The sequence below is a fragment of the Centrocercus urophasianus genome, unplaced genomic scaffold (genome assembly GCF_019232065.1).
Source record: "Centrocercus urophasianus isolate 14NV4802_14NV808 unplaced genomic scaffold, USGS_Curo_1.0 seq_572, whole genome shotgun sequence".
In the NCBI taxonomy this organism is placed as follows: domain Eukaryota; kingdom Metazoa; phylum Chordata; class Aves; order Galliformes; family Phasianidae; genus Centrocercus; species Centrocercus urophasianus.
The window spans coordinates 98674-117892 of record NW_024885169.1 but is presented as its reverse complement, the minus strand read 5'-3'; the positions used below and the strand labels follow the sequence as shown (position 1 = coordinate 117892).

General features: G+C 58.9%; 2 protein-coding genes across 3 annotated transcripts; both read right to left on the bottom strand.

The window, feature by feature from the left end:
• Nucleotides 1-74: 74 nt before the first annotated feature.
• ID1 (inhibitor of DNA binding 1, HLH protein) lies at nucleotides 75-823 on the bottom strand. Its single transcript, XM_042836101.1, has 2 exons — nucleotides 490-823; nucleotides 75-347 (listed from the first exon to the last, which is right to left on the bottom strand). The coding sequence occupies exons 1-2, from the start codon at nucleotides 802-804 to the stop codon at nucleotides 306-308; spliced, it is 357 nt and encodes a 118-aa protein (XP_042692035.1). The 5' UTR covers nucleotides 805-823; the 3' UTR covers nucleotides 75-305.
• Nucleotides 824-5311: 4488 nt separating this feature from the next.
• Nucleotides 5312-17223, bottom strand: HM13 (histocompatibility minor 13). Of its 2 annotated transcripts, XM_042836099.1 has the most exons (13): nucleotides 17053-17223; nucleotides 15876-15974; nucleotides 14646-14728; nucleotides 13642-13730; nucleotides 12832-12917; nucleotides 12591-12716; nucleotides 10799-10856; nucleotides 10247-10330; nucleotides 9948-9984; nucleotides 8806-8908; nucleotides 8258-8343; nucleotides 6472-6561; nucleotides 6141-6306 (listed from the first exon to the last, which is right to left on the bottom strand). In XM_042836099.1, the coding sequence occupies exons 1-13, from the start codon at nucleotides 17221-17223 to the stop codon at nucleotides 6156-6158; spliced, it is 1263 nt and encodes a 420-aa protein (XP_042692033.1). In that variant the 3' UTR covers nucleotides 6141-6155. The 2 variants fall into 2 exon arrangements, with proteins under 2 accessions (XP_042692034.1, XP_042692033.1); XM_042836100.1 differs by lacking the exons at nucleotides 6141-6306; nucleotides 6472-6561 and adding an exon at nucleotides 5312-5693.
• Between the last annotated feature and the right edge of the window lie 1996 nt (nucleotides 17224-19219).

The following is a 19219-nucleotide window of genomic DNA, read 5'->3' as shown; positions in this document are numbered from 1 at the left end:
CCCCCCCCCCCCCCCCCCCCCCCCCCCCCACCACCACTCAGCAGCCCCATGCAGCGCGACCATGAGGAAGAAGCTTGCCTGGTAATCAGGGCTTGTTTAATAACAAAACTCCAGCTATTGTAGAACAATATTCTCCAGCATCATTGTAATATACAATACAGGGAATGCTCTCAGCAATCTGAGAAGGTTACGAGCCGCGGCAGTCGGCTCCGTAGGGGCGTCCATTCCGTGCACTTCGGCACAGCCCACAGCTGCCGGTCCGGTCCGTGCGCGGGGGGCCCCGTTCGGGTCCGTGGAGGTCTCTCTCAGCGGCACAATATGCGGTCGGCAGCGGCCATGCACGGAGCCTGCAGAAGGGGAAGCGGGCGGTCAGTGTGAACGGGGCTGGCACAACAGGACGGGGCACAACCGGAGGAGGACCGGGAGAAGCGCAGGGAGAATGGGAACGTGACCCGGGGGTCGGGAAGGATTCGGAAGGGCTGCACTCACCTCGGGAGGCTCAGCAGCAGCGGGGGGCCGGGGAGGGCCAGGCTGCAGCGCGAGCTGCAGGTCCCAGATGTAGTCGATCACGTGCTGCAGGAGCTCCACTTTAGAGACCCTCCGGTGCCGTGGCAAGGTGGGCACCAGCGCCCGGAGACGCGAGTAGCAGCCCTTCATGTCATACAGCAGCGCGGCGGCCGCCTGCTCAGCAGCTACAGCTCCCGGGCCCGGCCCACAACGGGCGGCTTCCCCGGGCCGCACGGCTTTCAGCGCCCCACCGGGACCGGCGGGCAGAGGCGAAGGAACGGCGGCAGCGACCTTCATACCGAGCGGCGGCGATGGGACCCTGCGGGCGGCCGTAGGAGCTCTGCGCTGTGCAGCGCCAATTATAGAGCGCCACCGACGGGGGGGCGGAGCCTCGTGGCGAGCGAAGACCAATAGCAGCGCAGAGGGGGCGGAGACAGCCGCGCCAGCCCCATTCATGCGCCCCGACGGGCAGCGCCTTAAAGGGTCCGCAGCCTGGAGAATGGAGTTGGGGGGGTGCTCAGAAATGCGAAGGGAGTTCTAGGGGGTGCGGGTCCTCTCAAGGTGCGGGATACAAGCAGGCACCGCCCCGCCGTAGTTCCATCGGCAGTGACCCCGTGGGCTCCCGACGCTGTGTCTCCCTGCACCCTCCCGGGATCCTCGCATTCCCGGTTCCACTCAGCCCAGCGCACCCTCTGCACCCCAGGACACGCAGCCCCGCGCTTCCCGCAGCCTCTCTCCCTCTTCTCCCTCTCCCAGCCCTGCCGACCCCACGCGCTCACTGCAGCCCCCAGGGCCCCGTGTAGCCCCCCCCCCCTCCTCCTCCCGCCTCCCCAGACCGTTAGACGCCAGGGCCGTGACGTCACCCATTCATAAAACTCCGCGCGCTGTCAGCGCGGCGCCGCGCGGGCGGTGCCCATGGCGACGGGGGCGGAGTGGGGCGGGGGAGGGGGGGCACCTGCAGCCCGACCCGGGAACGGGACACGGCCACCCCTACGGAGACACAGGAACGCGGGAACACGGCCACCCCCATGGGGACACGGTGACACCCAGCTCGGGGCGCCGGTGAGCGGCACCTGGGGCCGGTTGGGCGGTGGAAACCTTCGTGCGGTCTGAAGACGAAACAGAAACCCAGTCCTTGCCCTAAAGGGCTTCCGATCTAAGCGTTAATTAGCGTTAATGATCGCTACCTCAGCTCACACCTGCAGGGAGGTGCGGTCACGGCTTTGCGGGGGCCGGGCAGCACCGAGCGGGGCGGCTGCGTGGGGACCCCCGCCCCCCCGGCACAGCTGCGGGCCTTCCGGACACCGTGCGGGCAGCGCGGACACGTGGGTACGTAGGTGTGTGCACACATGCACGAGAGGTTCACACGCACAAAACCTCGTAGATGCACACACACACACATGCACGTACGTGGATGCAGAAACACGCGTGGACAGACGCACGTGCATACAGCAGGTACGCTGTGCGGGGGTCGGTGCGCAGGCGTTGCTGTGGCTGCGAGGGGCCGCGCCGTCCTGCCCTAGTGGCAGGGGTTTGTTGTAGGTCAGACCCCAACCTCCTCCCCCGTGTCCATCCCATGGCTCTGCGCAGAGCCGCAGCAGCCTTCCCTGGATCGCAGTGAGTTAAAGGCCTCCCCTCATCCTCCTCCTCTGCAAACAGGGAGCAGTCCTGGAGAGCGCTGCACACAGAGGGCCTTTAACCCCATCACCTTCGGCTCTGCCCTGCCAGCCTGGCTGTGAGAGCCGCATCCCCCAGTCCCTCCATCCCTCTGCCCCCTCCACCCCCACCCCGCCGCCTTTGTGAGCACCTCCAGCCCTCTGTCACCATCCCTCTGTCCCAGTGCGGTTCCCAGGGTGGGCACAGCTCTGGGGTCGCCCCCTCCATTCAGAGCCCCGCGGAGGGCCTGGTGCTGCCCGGTTCCCACCACGGCTCTCAAAGCCACTAATTAGCCCCCATCTGGCGGTGCTGGCCTGGCCGCGGCGGGGAGGCCGAGGACATTGTGCACAGGAATGCCTTTCAGCAGAGCCGGGCGCCCGCCAGCTGCACCGCCAACAATACGCCACGGCTGGGATGAGCCAGCCCTGAGCATCGGCCACCCCGGGTGGTGAGGGGACAGCGATGGGTGTCCCGTGGTCGCCCCATTCCATTAGGTGGCTCTGAGGGACCCCCCTTGGCACGTTGGGGTGCCGGGGATGCCAGCCCTGCACCGCTGCCTCGGCCGCAGTTGGGAGCGGGTGTGCCGGTGTCTGCGGGCAAGACGGATGGCTTCATTTCCATCTCAATTCTGGGAAAGGGGCACACGGTTCGGTAACAGAGGCCTCGGCCATATGGCGCTGGCGGGGCGCAGCCTGGCCGGGATTGTGGCTGCTTTGCGCCGAGTAGGGGTTGCCCAGCAGCAGAGCACATCAAAGCCTCGGGCCGTTCCCCCCACCGCGGCACCGGAGGGACCACACAGGGCACAGCTGCACCGCCTGTGCTGTGGAGATGATAGGGACGCTGCCACAGCCCCATGGCAGCACCCAGCCTCGTGCAGGGCTCCGCAGCTTGGCTGCATTTTGGGGGCTGGGGCTTAGGATGGATTTTGCAGCCCCTAGCCCAAGCAGCAGCAGCAGCATGATAGACTCAGGAAGGACAACGTGTCCCAGTAACACAGATCGGGATGCAGACACACGGCTGAGCACGGACCTGCATGGATGCACAGATCTGCAGACACCAGGATTCAGGCTGGCTGTCCTCCAAGTGAATGGAGGCCCCAGGCTGTGAATACACACCCCAAAACCCAGATTGGGGCTGTGCATTGCCTCCAGCTTAGCCATCCCTACCATACGGCTCCTCGGCACCTCACCCTACCCTGAATAGGGCTCCTGGCATAGCAGGGCACTGTGGAGCTCCAACCTTGCCGTGTGGCCACCGGCACCCGTTACACAGCTGGAGAAGGGCTGAGGCCTGAGAAAAGCCCCCCTGCGTTCCCCTCCCACCTTCTCCCTTCCCGTTCCCGGCTCCATCCGCTGCAGCCCAGACCAGCTGGAGCCAGGCGGCCCTTCCTGGGATTTATTCCAGCTTCCTGCCCCTCCTCGCCAGCAGGCCGGGGATGGGGCTGCTCTCTCCTGCTTCCTCTCCCAGCTCACAGCCGACGGTCAGGCGCCGGCACTCCGTGGGACCCCGGCTCTCATCAGCAGCACCCCCCAATTTGCACTAGGCATCTCCGTCCCGTGGTGCTGCAGCTGGGCTGGGGGATGCTTGGACAAAGCAGATGCAGTGGGGTGCTGCATCCAGCACACATCCCCACATCCCTGCTGGGTAAAACACATGGTTGTGAGCAGCAACCCCGAGCAACAACACTTCTTAACTCCATGCTTGGCATCTGAACCCCCTTTGCACCCACAGCCCATCCCGCCGGGGCACAGGGCTCAGCTGCAACCCCTGGTAAAAGGGGCGCATGCCCACGGGCATCTGCATAGCTTTCCAACCCCAAGCTTCACAGCTGCAGCAGGCTGGCTCTGTCCTGTCCCCCCAGCTCCACACATTGAGGTTTCACACCGGAGCCGGGGCGTTTGCATTTCCGTGTCCTCCCCCTAAGCCGGAGGGACCCTGCGGGGAGGGGAAGGTGGCCCAGACAGAGCGGAGCCGTGCAGCCTCTGCAGGACCCAGGTGCAGCACCGGCGGGTGAGCCCGGGGCCGCCCAGGCGCCAGCTTTGCTCCCAGCTCCTTGCAGGGCCTGAACGCTTCCTTCCCTCCGGGCCCTGCCCCGCTTATCGACCAGGCAGGGCTGGGGTGACCCCGCTCTCCCCTCTCACTGCCTTCCGCTCCTCATGTCGCAGCCCTGAGCTCTTGGAGAGCTCCCAGCAACCCGCTGTGCTCCCGCTGCCCTCAGCTCTGTGGGCAGGAGGAGGGAGCGAGGAGGCAGCAGGCAATGCAAGGGCGAGGCCTGGGGTACAGCGTGGGCCCCAACGCAGTCCTGAGTCCTTCAGAACCCCAAAAGCTGCACGGGGATGAGCGCAAAAGCATTGGGGCACGAGGATGCTCAAGCCTGGGAGGAGGCAGAGCCCCATAGGTTGTGGTGGCGGACCCACAGCCCAGGGCAGGGCGCAGCACCCCACGGCACAGCCCGTGTCATTTTCCATGGGACGCTGGAGGCTGCTGAAATCACATCTGGAGTCTAGACTCAGCGACTCCATGGGCCGGGCCTGTCGGCCGCACCGTACCCAGGCCCTGCTGCACACTGTTTGCTTAGCTGGAGGTATTTAATTGGAATTAAAGTGGCCCCTCTTGTTTTTGCGGACAGGGCTGTTGGAAAAGGAGCTGTAAGTCATAGAAAACATCTGTAGGAGGCTGCGAAGGGTCATTAGATGGCAGAATGCAAGGCGCCACTTTTAGTGCTCACAGCCGACGTGGGGAATAATAGCTCAATATGGCTTTTGTGGAGGGGCTGCCAAGCCAGTGAGCACTTTCTATTTATTCTGGCAGAGGGGACAGCTAGAGAGATGCAGGATCCTCCACACGCAGGCCCTGAGGCAGCCATGGATGACACCGCGTGCTGTGAGCTGCACACAGCCCCCTCCTACCCCAGGGACTCAAACTTCCCTACTGGGCACAGCAGCTAAGGCCCTAAACCTGGGTCTGTGGCAAGAGGCCAGGGAAGGGCAGAGCACTGCAGGAGGGGAAGGTCTCTTAGAAACAGTCAGACCAGACCAGGGGCCCAAATCCCACGGGAAGAAAAAGGCTGCCGGAGGGGTCAGGACTCCCATCTGTGGCTTGTGCACCAGGTTCCAGCAGCCAAAAATCACGGCCCCATTACCTCTCCTTCCTTTGAGATGGTTTAATATGAGAGAAAGCAAATGCACAATACAAAATTTAAAAACCGGCCTGTGGTTTGTCCCCTGCCTGCTTTGCACTCACGTAGGAGACAAAGCAAAGGAGAGTGTGGCTGCACGGCCCCGGGGGGCAGCAGGAGGGGTGGATATGTGGTGTACATCAATCCCCACCTGGGCGGCTGCTCCAACACACACAACACGATGCTCTGGCACAACTGTTTCGTCTGTCACTTGCGAAGGGTCTGGAAGGGCCTCAGCCCAGCGGCGCCAGGGTTGGTCCATGGGCAAGGTCACTTCTCTTTCTTGTCACCTTCTATCGTCTCCTCTTTGGAGGCCCTCAGCACCTCCTTGGGGGTAGAGCTCTCCTCGTAGCTGGGGACAGAGAAATGAGAGCAGAACGGTTATCAGGGTCAGCCCTTCTCTGGGGATTGGCATGTGTCAGAACCCAGCCCAGAGCCTGGTGCACCCAGGAGCCTGGCACTGTGTGTTTGGGTTTGTACAGTCAGTACAGTGACTGAGGTCTGGGTGGGCTCCTGCCACTGGCCATAGGGAGATGAGCGCTGCCCCACTGCAACCACCCTCAGCCACAGGGGGGAAAGAAGGGGGGACACAGAGGGGCCAGGCCAGCTCCACAACTGGGCCCTAATGGAGGAAACCTGGGAGCACACCAGGGCAGAGATTTCAGCCTCTTTCCCTTTTCATGATTTCTGCCTCGCAGAGGAGGGGCAGCCAGCCCACAGCAGTAAGGTGACAGCTGCTGCATGGGGAAAGGGCAGAGCTGGAACAAGCCCCTACCTGGCCAGAGCGACAAAGAAAGGGCACCGCGTGCAATTGCTACATGGCACTGGGGCTTTGCTGCCGGCGTCGGCGGGGACAGGGCTGTTTCTGCTGCATGGAATCAGCAAGGCTGGCTGGCGAGCCGGACACGGTGGGGAAGTGGGTAAGTCTTGGTGTGTGCGGCAAGATTTCAGCAGAGGACTCATAGCTGCAGGAGACAGGAAGCAGGAAGGGAAAGGGGGAAGGACAGGACAGAAAGGAGGGGGGGAGGGGGGGAGAAACAGAAAGAAAAAGCAGAAGAGTTTCTGAGTGAGATAGCTGCAAACCTAGCACCCTGTGCAGGCAGAACAGGATCCCCTCCGTCTGCTGGTACCTCCAGGCTGGCCCAGGGCCATGCTGTGAGGGCTGAGACTCAGGGAAGAAGCAGCTCCTGAAGGCATGCATGAAACCGGACAGCTGGAACCTGTGGGGGTACGAGCCTGGATGCTGTACTGGCAACGAGAGCAGCACAGGGGCTGTGTGGGCAGCAGACCCACTGCCTTGCGTGGGGCTGGAGGACAGAGAAGTCTTCCCACACCTGACATCTTAAGATGCAGAGCAGATGGGAGTGGGAGGCTCAGAAGGCTGAGCCAGCTCTGCTCCACGAGGACCCCTTCCCCAGGGCTGCAGCACAGAGCTACCACTGCCCACCCTGCAGCACAGCCTGCACAGAGCCTGGCTGCCCTCTCCCAGGCACTTTATGCATGGCTGAGACCCCAGGGATTGACTCAGAGGAGCTGGTGCAGCACAAAGGTGCAAGGGAGCCACACCTGGGTGGGGGGGGGATTCCTGCAGCACAGGCCTCTGGCCTGCAGGTTAGGAGCCTTGCCACATCCTGCTTTCTCTGACAGCAAATAGAGTGACTTCAGGGGGGAGCAGGCAGCTTTGCTGCTGGTGCAGCCCATGCTTAGTGCTCTACGTGTCCTTATTCCTCCATAGGCAACTGCCAGGCTCCCCGAGCACCGCACTGACCCAGGGGCCAGCCCTGCAGCTTGTCTCTCCCATGTGTTTCCTGGCACAGAGAGGAGGTGCTGCTGCGAGCAGCTGAGTCACCACACACAGGGAGAGCGGCTGCAGGATCCCAGGTGCACAGGAAGGACGATCCCAGGACACTCAGTGCCTGCAGCAGCGTCAGAAGTAAACATCAAAGCAGGGGCAGGTGCTGCAGGGCTGTGGAGCCAGCCCAGCTGACAGCCCGGTGGGAACACGCATACCTGCATCTCCCAGGGGAGGGGAAGGAGGCCGGGGGCAGCCCTGTTCCCCACTGTGCAGCTGCTACAGCCCAGGCCCCACTCAGGCACTGTTTTGCCCCTGAGCAGGGTGGGGGGCTTGTACTGGTCCCCCCCCAAGCACAGGAACTCCAGCAGCCCTGGTGGGATGCTCCCTTCCCTTCTTTGCTTCAGGTGTTTTCAGGCAAGCAGCTGTGCTGGGGCCACCACAGCCTCAGGCACACAACAGCCAGCACAGTGGATAAACAGCTCCCTGGCAGCCTGAGGGGGAGGGGGATCTGCTCTGCCTGGAGCAAGGGGACAGCATGCAGGAGACCAAAGCCCACCTGTCTGCAGTCAGTGGGAAGTGGCTGGATAAAAGCATTCAAGAGAAGGAGTGCAGCAAAGCAAAGACCCCTTTTTCTAGATCCATTTCCCCATTTCTGCAGGCCCAGGGTTGCAAAGCGCCTCCTTTATCCAAGCACAGAGGCTGGGATGTGCTTGAACCAGCCCTGGCTGCACTCGCAGCTGGATCCAATTCCATTCTCCCCCACCCACAGGCCCTGGGACACAATGACCAAGTATCTCTGCACCAGGTGTGCGGTCCCACCCTCCCCTGCCTGCCAGCGCATGGGAAGAGCTTGTCACCAGAGCGTAAAGCAACACCAGATGCTGCCTGCCTGTTGGTACGGCACCAAGGCTCCCACACGGCTACGAGGAGGTGGCTGGAGCCAGGGCCAGCGTGTAGAAACACAGACCCACTCCCTCCGCCTACACGCATGCACTCACACACACGCAGAGCATGCCCAGATGAACCCGTCCCTCCAGCTGTGCCCAGGCCTGGGAACATCTGCACGCTTCACGCGCTCCAACGCCCCAGGCAAAACAGCCCTGTCCCCAGCTGAGGCTCACCTGAACATTTCGGTTACTTCTCCTTTTGCCAAGGCCACGAGAAGCGGGAATCCGATGCACGCAGGGACCAGGTACAGAAGAGCAGGCTGCCAGGAAGGAAAACAATTGTGAAACCAAACCACAAATTCACCCAATCCTCAGTAGGAGGGCAGGGAATGCTGGCCTTCTCCCTCTGCACCTGTGGCATCTGTCACAGATTGGTTAAAGCTCCAGAAAGCTGCTTCAAGAGCAGCTCATTTTTCCTTCTAACTTGGCCTCCACGCAGACTGGCAAAAGCACCCACAGCATGCAGCTCCTAGAACCCCCCTTGCTCTGCAGTTCAAGGCAGCTCAGCTGCAAAGAGCCCCCAGAGCACTAACCCAGATGAGTGACGCTGCCTGCTTCAGCAGGGCTCAGTTCCAGGGCTCTGAGCAGGGGGAAAGGCACAGGAAAAGCAAAGCCAAAAGAAGGAATGCATCTACTTTTTCCTGACGTGCTGTGGGACACTTGTGGCCAGGCTGGCGTGTCAGACTGCATGCATCTGTGTGAAGCAGCAAAGCAGAGCTTACCTGGGCATGCTTGAAGATGTGCATGATGAATATGGTCAGGCCCAGCCCAAAAATGTAGGCCACAAAGCTGGTGTAGAAATACGTGTGCGTGTTCTTCTTTAAGCTGTAGGGAAGGGAACAGAGCAAAACTTGTCTTGGGCTGGGGCTCTGGGGTGCCAGTGGCTGAAAGTGAGCCAGCTCAGCTATGCAGGGCATCTCCTGCCATGCTCTGTCCCTGCTCATGGGCCACCACAGGCACTGCCACCAGCACAGCCCCCAGTCCCATGAATGCAGTGCAGGCCTGGATGGGTTAACACCAATGCACGGCGGTGGGAAAGGGAAGGAGGTGCACAACCCTGCTGCTGGACAGCTGCAGAGCATAGGGGTCAAGGCTGGGACACAGGAGAGGTCCCACAGCTGCTTTCCCCTGGCAGCCCGCTCCAGCACACGGTGTTTTATTATGGGCAGGCTGCAGGAGCTGGGATTCCCAGCAGGTGCAAGCAGGATGTGGGTGGGAACACCTGGAAAGGCTGGCACAGACTGGGAGGGTCTGTGCAACAACAACAGGAATGAGGCCACACCATGGCAGTGGCACGAAGCTGCCCGTTCCCAGCTGCTCCTGAGCTGGAGACATTCAGTGTGGGGTAACTGCTGAAAGCTACACCCTGGTGGCAGGTGCAGCTCCCTGCGTAGGAAGGAGCTGCGTTCCCCAGCATCTGCCCAGAGGCAGTGAGCACTGCCAGGCCTTGACTGGCACCCATGTGAGCAGCACGTCCCAGCTGCCAGCATCTCAGCTCTTTCCCACGCTGTCTCTGCTTCCCCCCCCCTCCCCTCTCTGCACAGCTCCTGCACTTTGGTGCGTGAGCCAGTGAGGCCCAACAATGCTGCTGGCCTGGCCCCCTCCCAAGGCTTGCCTTTCTGCCCTATGCACAGCAACGCTCACCCCAGCATTCAGGACTTACCCACACCCCAGCCCTGCTCATCTCTGCGTTTCCAAGAGCTTCCTCCTGCACCTCGCTCTTCCTGCTGCTCTTCCACATCCCCACCCCAAGCCCCAGATGAGAGCATAACTGTGCTACCAGCTCGTCCTTTTCTTCTACAACAAACAGCTCACGACACTGCAAGATTCAACCTGTCAGCTCCCTTCCCGACCACCCACTCACCTGATGTCAAAGCGCAGCAGCAAGGCGATGAAGATCCCTGCAGGGAGAAGGGGAAAGGATGGAGCCCGACAAAAGGCTGAGCAACCCCACTGCCCCCGTGCGGCCATCCCTGGGCTCACAGTGCCCTCTCGTGGCACGAGGCACAGGGACGGCACTCGTGCAGCACCCAGCCCAGGTGGGAGGCTGTGGGGCTCTGGCAGAGCAGAAGGCAAAGCAAGGTGAGGTGAGGAAGCCGCCTGCTCAGCTCCCCACGGCCACTTCAGAGGCAATCCCGGTCCTGTCCTCCCTCATGTCCTTACCTGGAATGACAATGTCTCCCAGCCCCAGCATGGCAAAGTTGTCAGCCTCCAGGCCCTTCTCCAGCAGGTCCTGAGGGAAAACCACTACGAGCAGAGAAAGGCAGTGAAGGAGAGAATGGGCTGAGCAGACTCAGCACTGCTGAGCCTGGCAAAAAGTGACAAAGGCAGGACCTCCAGCCCTACCCCAGGCCTCTGCGGCTCCCCTCCTGCTTCAACCCTGGGCACTGGATGGGAAACTGAAGGATTCAGGACCTGCCCCACTTGCAGGTTTCACCCACAACTCCCAGGACCGAAGCCACTGCCCACCCTGCAACCCCTCAATTCACCCCTCCAGCGTTGCTGTTGTTGGGTTTGGGCTAACTGCCACCCCTGGCAGTGCTGGTGAACACAGCCAGCTAAAGGCTCTGCAGTCCCTCCCCAACACCCGGCTGATGCAAGTGGTTCTAGAAGCCCCTTCCTGCCTTCATCTCGTCTTCCAAACCCAGTGGCTGGGGCAGAGCTGTGGGTAGAGCATGAAGCTGCTGCTCCTGCACACAGGGAACAGCTACTCACGTTTTATTGGGGCCTCAAACGATTTGGCAACTGTCACCATCACGTTGGTACCGAAAACCTAAGGGAAAGCAGAGGAGTCTGGGGTGACCATGGCTGCATGGGGGACAGGCATACCATCGGTGGCATGAAGCTACAGGCAGCTTTCCCACCAGCAGTACCGAGAGGATACAGACAGGCTATCCCAGCTCCTGGGGAGAGGGCACACAGAGGGAAGCCATTGGGCCTGCAGCACAGACCAGGCTGCATTCAGCTCCACTGAGCCAATGTGACACAACATATGAAAAGGTGCAGGGTGTCACTGTGAGTAGGAGCCCTCGGCTGAGGGTCCCGACCACCAGCAGGCTGCCTGCTTCAACAGGGACCAGAGCACTCAGCAGACGAGCAACATTTTGCCCTGAGGTCATTTATCACTATTGCACTGTCAGCTTTAAACGTTGGTATTTTTTGGAGAATGGACTGTAAGCACACAGGTCAACCACCCTTATTTCTGTTCCTTTCCAGCTCCCAGCCTCCAGTCTTGGCTACACCAGCAGTAAGCAAATAAAGCACACGCTGGCTAATGCTAGAGCTAGTGATTAATGAGAAGTCCTAGAGCAAACACTCCAAGGTCTGTATGCTCTGCACTTTGCCAGGAAGTGACTGACAGGACTCTACACTGAGACCAGGAAAAAGCACTATATGCAAGTTCTCCTCAGGATTATGCAGGGACACTGTATCATTGGTTGACTGAGCAATCCCTTTTCCTTCTTGAAACCTTCCTTGGATCTCACTGCAATTAAAGCCGTGCCAAGATCCAAGTGCCTGTTCCCTGCAGAAGGGCACAGCAAAGGGTTCTCCACTTTAGAGAGACTGATCAGGAATGCCAACCTTGATGGGCAGCAGCAGGAAGCGAAGAACATGGAGCATGGTGTTTTCCAGAACATCCTGAGGATGCTCACACCCCAAGCAGAGCACAAGGCACTGGTAAGGGTAACTGCTCCCAGTCCACTGCACTGGAGGAAGCAGCACGCAGACCAAGAAGCTGCACAGCTGACACCTCTGACACAGGCAGCACTGGCCAAGTACAAAATAAGACACAGTAGCCAGGCTTAAACAGTGAGGGATTACTCAGGCAGCTGTAGCACTGCTGGACAGATCTCAAGGTATGCAAGTTTTAAGGCTTCTGGAAACAGAGCAATTCAGAAAGTGGATGCAGGCAGGAAAAACTGAGGAATACAGACATTACACAGGACTCATGAAAAAGGGATTCCGAATCCCTGCAGAAAGATAAGGAGAACCTCAGAATAAAGACACTGGAGTGCTGTACTGGCTGAGGGAAAATGCCTGGAAGCACTCCAGTATTTAGTTCTCTGTGCAAGAAAACAGAAGGATGCTAAGGAAGCTGCCAGATGACAGAGCTGAGGAACTAATACAAGCAGGATCGGTGTTATCCCAGAGCAGCCTCATCTGCCAGCCAGGCACAGGGCAGCCCTTAGTTATAAATGCAGATCACCAGGACGGGATGTGCTGAACACATGGGCAGCCTACAACAGCCAGGCTCCCAGATGAGATCCCTGCCCACGCTGGGATCTCCAAGTCAAATATTTTTTAAGATACAATTGGTGATCCCCATTCTGTCATCAGTTGATTCTGTCGTCATCCCCACCACACCCTTTTGGGCTGAGGAGACGGAAATCCTGAGTAAAAGTTCATGTCCAGCCAGCATGCTGCCTCTGAAGAGGCACAAGGCCACGCACATGCCTTCTGCCAATGGCTGCAACTCGCATCTGCCCCAGGGAAAGCTCCTGTTTACCCAGAAGACGTCGTAGATGAAGAGGCCCCCAAGCAAGATGCAGCCAGTGCTGACGTTGTTCAAGTGCAGCAGCTCCACTCCATTGAGGGAAAATGCCAGCCCGAAGAGATTGTTGGCAATCCAGTGCTGAAAACAACAGAAAAGGAGATCTGGGTTCCACGGCACATGCAGAGCCATGGTCTTGCATCCCAAACCCCAGCCTTAGCCCAGCAGCCCCCAAGGACAGTTGAGGCCCACTCACCTTCCTCAGCAGGTACCAGACCCCAACAACACTGCTCAGGGCCAGGCACACGAGATCCTTGGTGTCAAACTCGTAATTCACTATTTCTGCAATAAAACACAGAAGTCATGCTTGAGGCAGCCCTGCCAGCTCTCCTTCCTGCGCAGAGCAGAGAAGGCCAAGTTCACAGCAGGCACCAACACAGACCGCAGTGCTGCAGCCCCAGAAGAGGGGACTCTCTTCCTGCACACGGCCACATCCACAGTCACCACATCCAACCTGCACGTGAGCATGCAGCCTGCACTGGCAAGACCAGACCTTCTTGTCAGACTCTGCCACATGGACAGCATCTGTGATACTTCTGTCAGCAAGGAAATTGGATTCAGACACTCTCCTATGGCAGATCTGCTCACTCTTCCTGCACCCAGTTAACTCCTGCTGGTATCAGTTGAAGTATTCCTTTACCAGTAAGGCTACTGGGCAGACACTTACCAAATCACAGCCTACCAGTGCAGAGACTTGAGTCAGACCAGTGGAGGCAGCACTGCAGTCAGTACTACATCATCCAGTGAGCTTAAAATGCATGCGTTTAACATCAGCTCCCCCTCTGTAACACTGTTTCTGGGGCTTCCCTGCCAGGCACAGGTAATCAACAGGGAGAGTGCCAGCCAGTGTAAGATGAAGCACATGTCCGTGCAGAGCTGGCAGGGCTTACAGTAGGACACACAAGGCACAGCAAGGAGCAAGAAGCAAGTCTCTGAGGCTGTTTTGAAGGGCTGCATGTTGAAACAAGCGAGCAAGAAACAGAAACAGACTGGCAAGCCAGCGTACCTTCCTTGCTCTCCCCGGAGCCCTGGGTGAAGAGGAGCTGGTACTGTTTGTTGGGGAAATTTGCAGGGAAGAATCTGTTCATCATGGGGCTGAAACGAAAGTTGGAGAAAAGGAGAGTTCTAGAGAAACCCCACACGGGGCCCTGCCTGCACCTCTGCAAGACAGCACTGCAGCACGAAGTGTCAGCCTCCCAGCAGGACAAGGAAGTCTCAATTTTTGCCATGTCAGGGATCTAGTGTAATCCCCAGCTTGTCACCAAGCAGGGGAGCTCATCCTCCCCAGAGGTCTGATTTGCCTGCATGTGGCTGTCCCTAGAAACGCTCTAAGGAAAGAGACACAAAGCATCACGTGCAGGAAGCAAGAACCCATCCTTGGTGTGCACACACTGGAGACAAACAGTCCCCACACACTCTATGGGTCTGCTCACCCAGAACTGACTATGCCACTGGAAGACAGCTCTGCTACCGAGCTGAGAACAACGATGAAGCCTGAGCAGAACAGCAGAACTGCTCTAGGGAAAGCATCTAGCCCCCAGTGTCCCACAGCTCAGGAAACAGGAAACAGATTTTAGTGCATCTGTTACTCAAACAGCACGAGGTTTCAGCACTTTGCACCAAACACTACTGCAAGATACCAAGGATGGTGCCACAAGATCAAGCTGCCAGTTTCAACTGTTCCAGAAAAGAGAACAGGGGTATTGAAAAGCTCTGCCCTCCACAGAGCAGTGAGGACAGTGCCAGGCCAGAGCAGCTCCTTAGGGTGTGATGTTGGTGGGACACACACTTACCAGGAGCTCAAGGCAGGAAGGACTCCTGAGCCTTTGGGATGACCTGGCTCCCCTAGGAAGGGCTCACAGCACACTCAGGACATGCCTCCCCAAAAAGCTTTCCAGATCCACCAAGAGAAAACAGGCAGCAAGCAGGACTTGGCTCTGCCTCAAAGCACCAAGGCTCCAGAACATCCAAATCAGCCCAATACCATGCAGCCTCGTGACTGCACCCTACCTGATGGTGTGGGATAGGGCGAGGATCCCCAGCACAAAGAAATACATAGAAAGCAGAAGATTGATGTACTCTTGAGAGAATATCTGCAAGACAAAACCACAGAGAGGTTACAACTGCATTCTCCCAGCATGAAGCATAAGAAAGTGCTTAATGTGGTAACTGGCAGCTGCTCCGTTCGTGCCCCAGGGAAACAGGAAGAAGAGTCAGAATAACCCAAATTCTTGCATTGCTAATATAAAATAAATTGGAAAGAGCAAAACAAATGCAACAGGCCTGTGAGTTGTGACACATCTATGAGCCTCTCAGTTACAAAAAAAATAACGCCTGTGCTGCAGAAAGGAGGGCAGAGCCTCCCCACTGCATCCCCACAGGGCAGCTGGAGCAGAGCGAGGCAGCGTGCCACTCCCAGGGCAGCACTGCCTTCCCTGCCCCACTTTAGCAGGGTATTATTAGATCTCCTGCCCTCCAACACACACAATGCCTTTCCTCAGGATCACATCCCTAATTCAGAACATGCTAAAGCCTACGTGCTCACACAGGAGGAAGAATGCTGGAGCACCAGAGCTTAGAGCAGGATGCAAATATGAAATGGAAAAACCACACGCAGTGGTTTCCACGGTGTCATGCTACACATTCAGTGTGTCCTTTCCTGGTGCCCACAGAGGATCCTTGCAAAGGCCAGAACTACGGATCTGGGGGCTGCTTTATTACCCCACCATCTGCAGAAGGTTGGCGGATGCTCTGTCTTACTGCCACTGGCCTAAAGGAGGAGCTGGACTGAACAGGGAACTTGCTTGAAGTCAAGGCACCTTTTCCATTTGGCCTAAAGCATCTGCTGCTGGGACTGCTTCTCTGTGACTCAAGAACTCATTAACTCAGCTTCTTGGATCCGCACATCTAAAGAGGCTTCATCTGGACACCATGGGCTCACTCATGAGCTCATCTTCACCAGCAATTAGCCAGGGTCACAGCTGAGACATCTTCAGAAGCACAGCAAGGAACACCAGACAGCAGCATTTGCAATTCAGAAGTGCTTGGCCCCCTCCAGTTTTGGCTTGTGCACCTCCAGATCACCCAAGGAGGCAGAAAGAGCCCAGGGGTGAGCTCAACTCTCAGCAGCTCTGAATTACACAAAGGCTATGCAGCCTGGGGAGAACTCTTGAGAACAGGCACAGCACAGAGGAGGCAGGCAGTGTGTTCATGGCACATCAACACCGTTTGCTCACTTACTTTAAAGAAGAGGTAGAGGCCCAGAAGGGTACAACTGGCAACAATGGGAAAACGAGCAGCATCTCGGCTGGTAATGGTCTCTGGCATCTCTGAGGAGTTCTGGGGAAGGAAGGAGAGGACACAAATGGATTACCTTGTGGCCCACGCTCTGGCTTTGTACCTGAGCAGACACTCAGGGCTCCATGGCAGCACTGCCATTGGCTCCCAGTCATCTGCAGGGATGCGACTGGATCGCAGGCAAAGCCCAAGATGGAAGAAAGCAGACCTGTCTGCATTTGTCTTTCCAAGGGCTGCCACAATTCACTGCACTTTTCCTCCTGAGAAGGCAGAAACCCTGCCTCCCATACTGACGTTTCTCCTTTTTTGCTTACAGCAATGCTGTGCACCTCGCTGCTCGCGCCTGGCCGTTCCCACAGCCTCCCCATCTGTGCACACCATATGTTGCTCACCCTCTGAATGCCGTTTCTCTCCAATCACCTTCTCATTGCTCACCTCACTTCTGAGCCACCCCTCGTGTTCAGAAGACCCAGATTCCTCAAACCGCTTCGTTCCCCAAACAGCTGTGCATCAACACAGCCAAACCCCCTCTGAGCCACTTCCCAAAGCAGACCCCCAGCACCGGGCAGGACAATTGCCTCCCCAGCTCTTTTCCCACCACAGGAGGCACAGGGGCTGCGCTCTCGGTGCTCAGGGCTGGAATCTCGGGCAGCAAACACCCCAGTCCGTCGCTTCCTAAAGCGGACGAGAGAACAGCAGTGTGGCCAAGGCACAGCCGCTGCCCAAGGGGACACGGCTCCCCGCGGTGTGCAGGAAGAGAAACCCCCACAACACCACAGCCGTTCCCTGCCGCAGACCTGCTGCACGCAGCTCCGGCGCCCGGACCATAAGAACAGCTGACACCATTAAACGGAGGCACGGCGGTAGAAACGGGGGTTCAAAACAACAGCTCGGAGAGGCTAGCGCGCATCCCCCAGCCGCCGGGCTCCGAGCAGCAGGGCTGGGACACGAACCCGGGCCCGCTCGGAGCCGGGCAGCGCGGCGGGGAGCAGCGGGGGTTTCGAAGCGAGGGGGGGCAGGGACAGCCGAGCGCCCAGGGAGCTCCGAGGTCCCGTAAAGCCGGAACGGGGCGTTCGGCCGTGCGGGAGCCGCGCTGCCGGGGGCGGGAGGCCCGGGGTACCTTGCTCTTGGCGCAGCTGACGGAGCGCAGAGCCCCGAAGAAGATGGGCAGCAGCGCCATGAGGACGAGGCTGCCGTAAGCCAGGGCGATGCCCTCGGGAGTGGCGGGAGGCCGGGCGCCGGCGGCGGGCACGGCCTGAGGCCCGGCGCTGCCGTTCTGCGCCTCCGCCATGGCGCCTGCTCCCGCCGCGCGCCAGGGACACGTCCCCCCTACCGACCGGAAGTGCGTCACACGGCGCCGCGTCAGCGCCCGGCAACAGGGGGCGCGTTGCTAGGAGACCGAGCGCCGCACCCCCCTACGGCCCGGGCCAAGGCCTGAGCGCGGCGCTGCGCTCGCTTTGCTGCCCACGGGGCCGGGCCCGGTTATCCTACTGCCTCCTCAACCCCCCCCAAGACCCGCCTTCCACCGTCCGGCCTGACTCCGAGCCCAGATCCCACCGCTGAGAGCCAAAACCCCCCCCTCTCCTCAGTGCCGTGGAAAGACGTCACGCTGTGTTCCCCAGTGCTGTCCCTTAGGAGGGCGCGGGGCGGCACGGCGGGGGCTGCGGTGCAGCGTGGGGTGTGCAGGAGGAGGGTTTGCCTCCTTGGTGGGACGCTGTGAAAGAGAGCGCTGCGGGCCGAAGGGATGGAGAGGAAGGGGGAATGGTTTTGTGCTGCGGGGTCCGGGGGATCCCAGTGCCCTCCCGGCAGGAGGAGCGGATCGCCCTGAGGTTGGCGGGATGGAAGATTTCGATCGGATCCCTTCCAACTCGGGATGCCCGATGGCTGCCGATGCCGTGGCACGAGGTTGGTCCTGCTGACGGATTGCAGTGCTGGGACACTGCGCTGCATCAGCTCGGACATGTTTACCCCACTGCGAGGATCTGTGCTGACATTCTGCCTGAGAGGGGAACACGGCGGCGGCTGCCTAAGTATGGACAGCATTTTTTGAAGGGAGACAGAGGATGGGATGCAGGACAGAGCTGAGCCCGTACCACGTGTGAACCAGGTCTGGGAGTCCTGAGTTTCTCCTCCAGCGCCGGGCTGGTTGTGTGCTCTGCCCTGCTGCACTGTCCCCTGCACACCCTCAGCCCACCTGTAACTGCGCTCAGCAAAAACCTCTCTTGCAGAAATGCCTTGTCAGTGAAAGCAAACTTCCTGTGCTGCTGGACGAAGGCCAGAGCTCTGATGGAAAACTGCCCAAAATGCGTGTTTTCCTTGTGAATATTCCCTTCCTCTGAGCTGCTGGCATCCTGGCCATGTCACCAAGCCACGTCCTCCTCCTCAGTGCCACCCTGTCCTCCTCTCCATGGCTCGGATGTCCCACAGTCCCTGGCGCTGCCTACACCCATCACCACAGCCCTGGTTTGGCAGCTGCTTGATCTGAGGCACAGGCCTGGTAAAAATGGATTTTTCTGCATTCTTTCCATCTAGCAGCAAAGCCCAGAAAGAAGAGTCGAAATTCAGCAGAGGTCAGCAGGAGCTGCCCCTGCCTTTCAGCAGGACGAGATCCTCTGCTGCCAGCAGGGAAATCTCTTCTGTCCTGTTGTGGAAAAGAAGGATTCACGCAGCGTAAACCAGCACTGCACATTGTTATGGGGTGAAATCAGCCTCCTGAACCTGTGGTGTATCCCAGCCTCTGTGATGCCACTGTGGTCCCACCACGTCCCCTCCCCAGGGTCTGGTTTGGGGTTCACAGGTGGCAGTGAGGATCACAGCATCTCCACTGGCTCTGGGAACTGGCCCAGAGCCGAACCATGGGTGGGGAGCAGAGCACAGCAGGGACAAAAAGGCCTGTGTTACATTATTCATTTTTTTTTCCCCCCAATATTTTTCACTTCTTTAAAAAAAAAATAAATCTATTTCAGGACCTGGGGTGATTGATAGTTTCGTATTCCAGGCAGCGGGTGGATGAAAAGCCCTCACAGGAATGCTGATGTGCCTTTCTCTGGGGCTGGTCTCCTGCCTGGACGCTGTCCTTATGGTGTCACCAGTTCTCCCACAAAGAAAAGGGACAGGCAGTGTGCAGCATCCCATCCTATGACACGGCGCAGCGAGGACAGCCAGAGTCCAGGTGACTATAACCCAGCCTAAAATGATGTCTCTGGGTGTCCACTCACCCCCAGATCAGTGCCAACATGCACTGGTGTTTCTCTGGGTCTTGTTTCTCACAGACCTGTGCCCTGTGA

Excerpts from the sequence above, each read along its gene's own strand:
- ID1 (XM_042836101.1), bottom strand. The coding sequence starts at position 804 with ATGAAGGTCGCTGCCGCCGTTCCTTCGCCTCTGCCCGCCGGTCCCGGT. Across the intron at positions 348-489 it reads CTGCTGCTGAGCCTCCCGAG|GCTCCGTGCATGGCCGCTGC; the intron begins GTGAGTGCAGCC and ends CCCCTTCTGCAG.
- HM13 (XM_042836099.1), bottom strand. The coding sequence starts at position 17,223 with ATGGCGGAGGCGCAGAACGGCAGCGCCGGGCCTCAGGCCGTGCCCGCC. Across the intron at positions 12,717-12,831 it reads TCTGGTACCTGCTGAGGAAG|CACTGGATTGCCAACAATCT; the intron begins GTGAGTGGGCCT and ends TGTTGTTTTCAG. Across the intron at positions 8,909-9,947 it reads CTGCTGCGCTTTGACATCAG|CTTAAAGAAGAACACGCACA; the intron begins GTGAGTGGGTGG and ends CCTTCCCTACAG.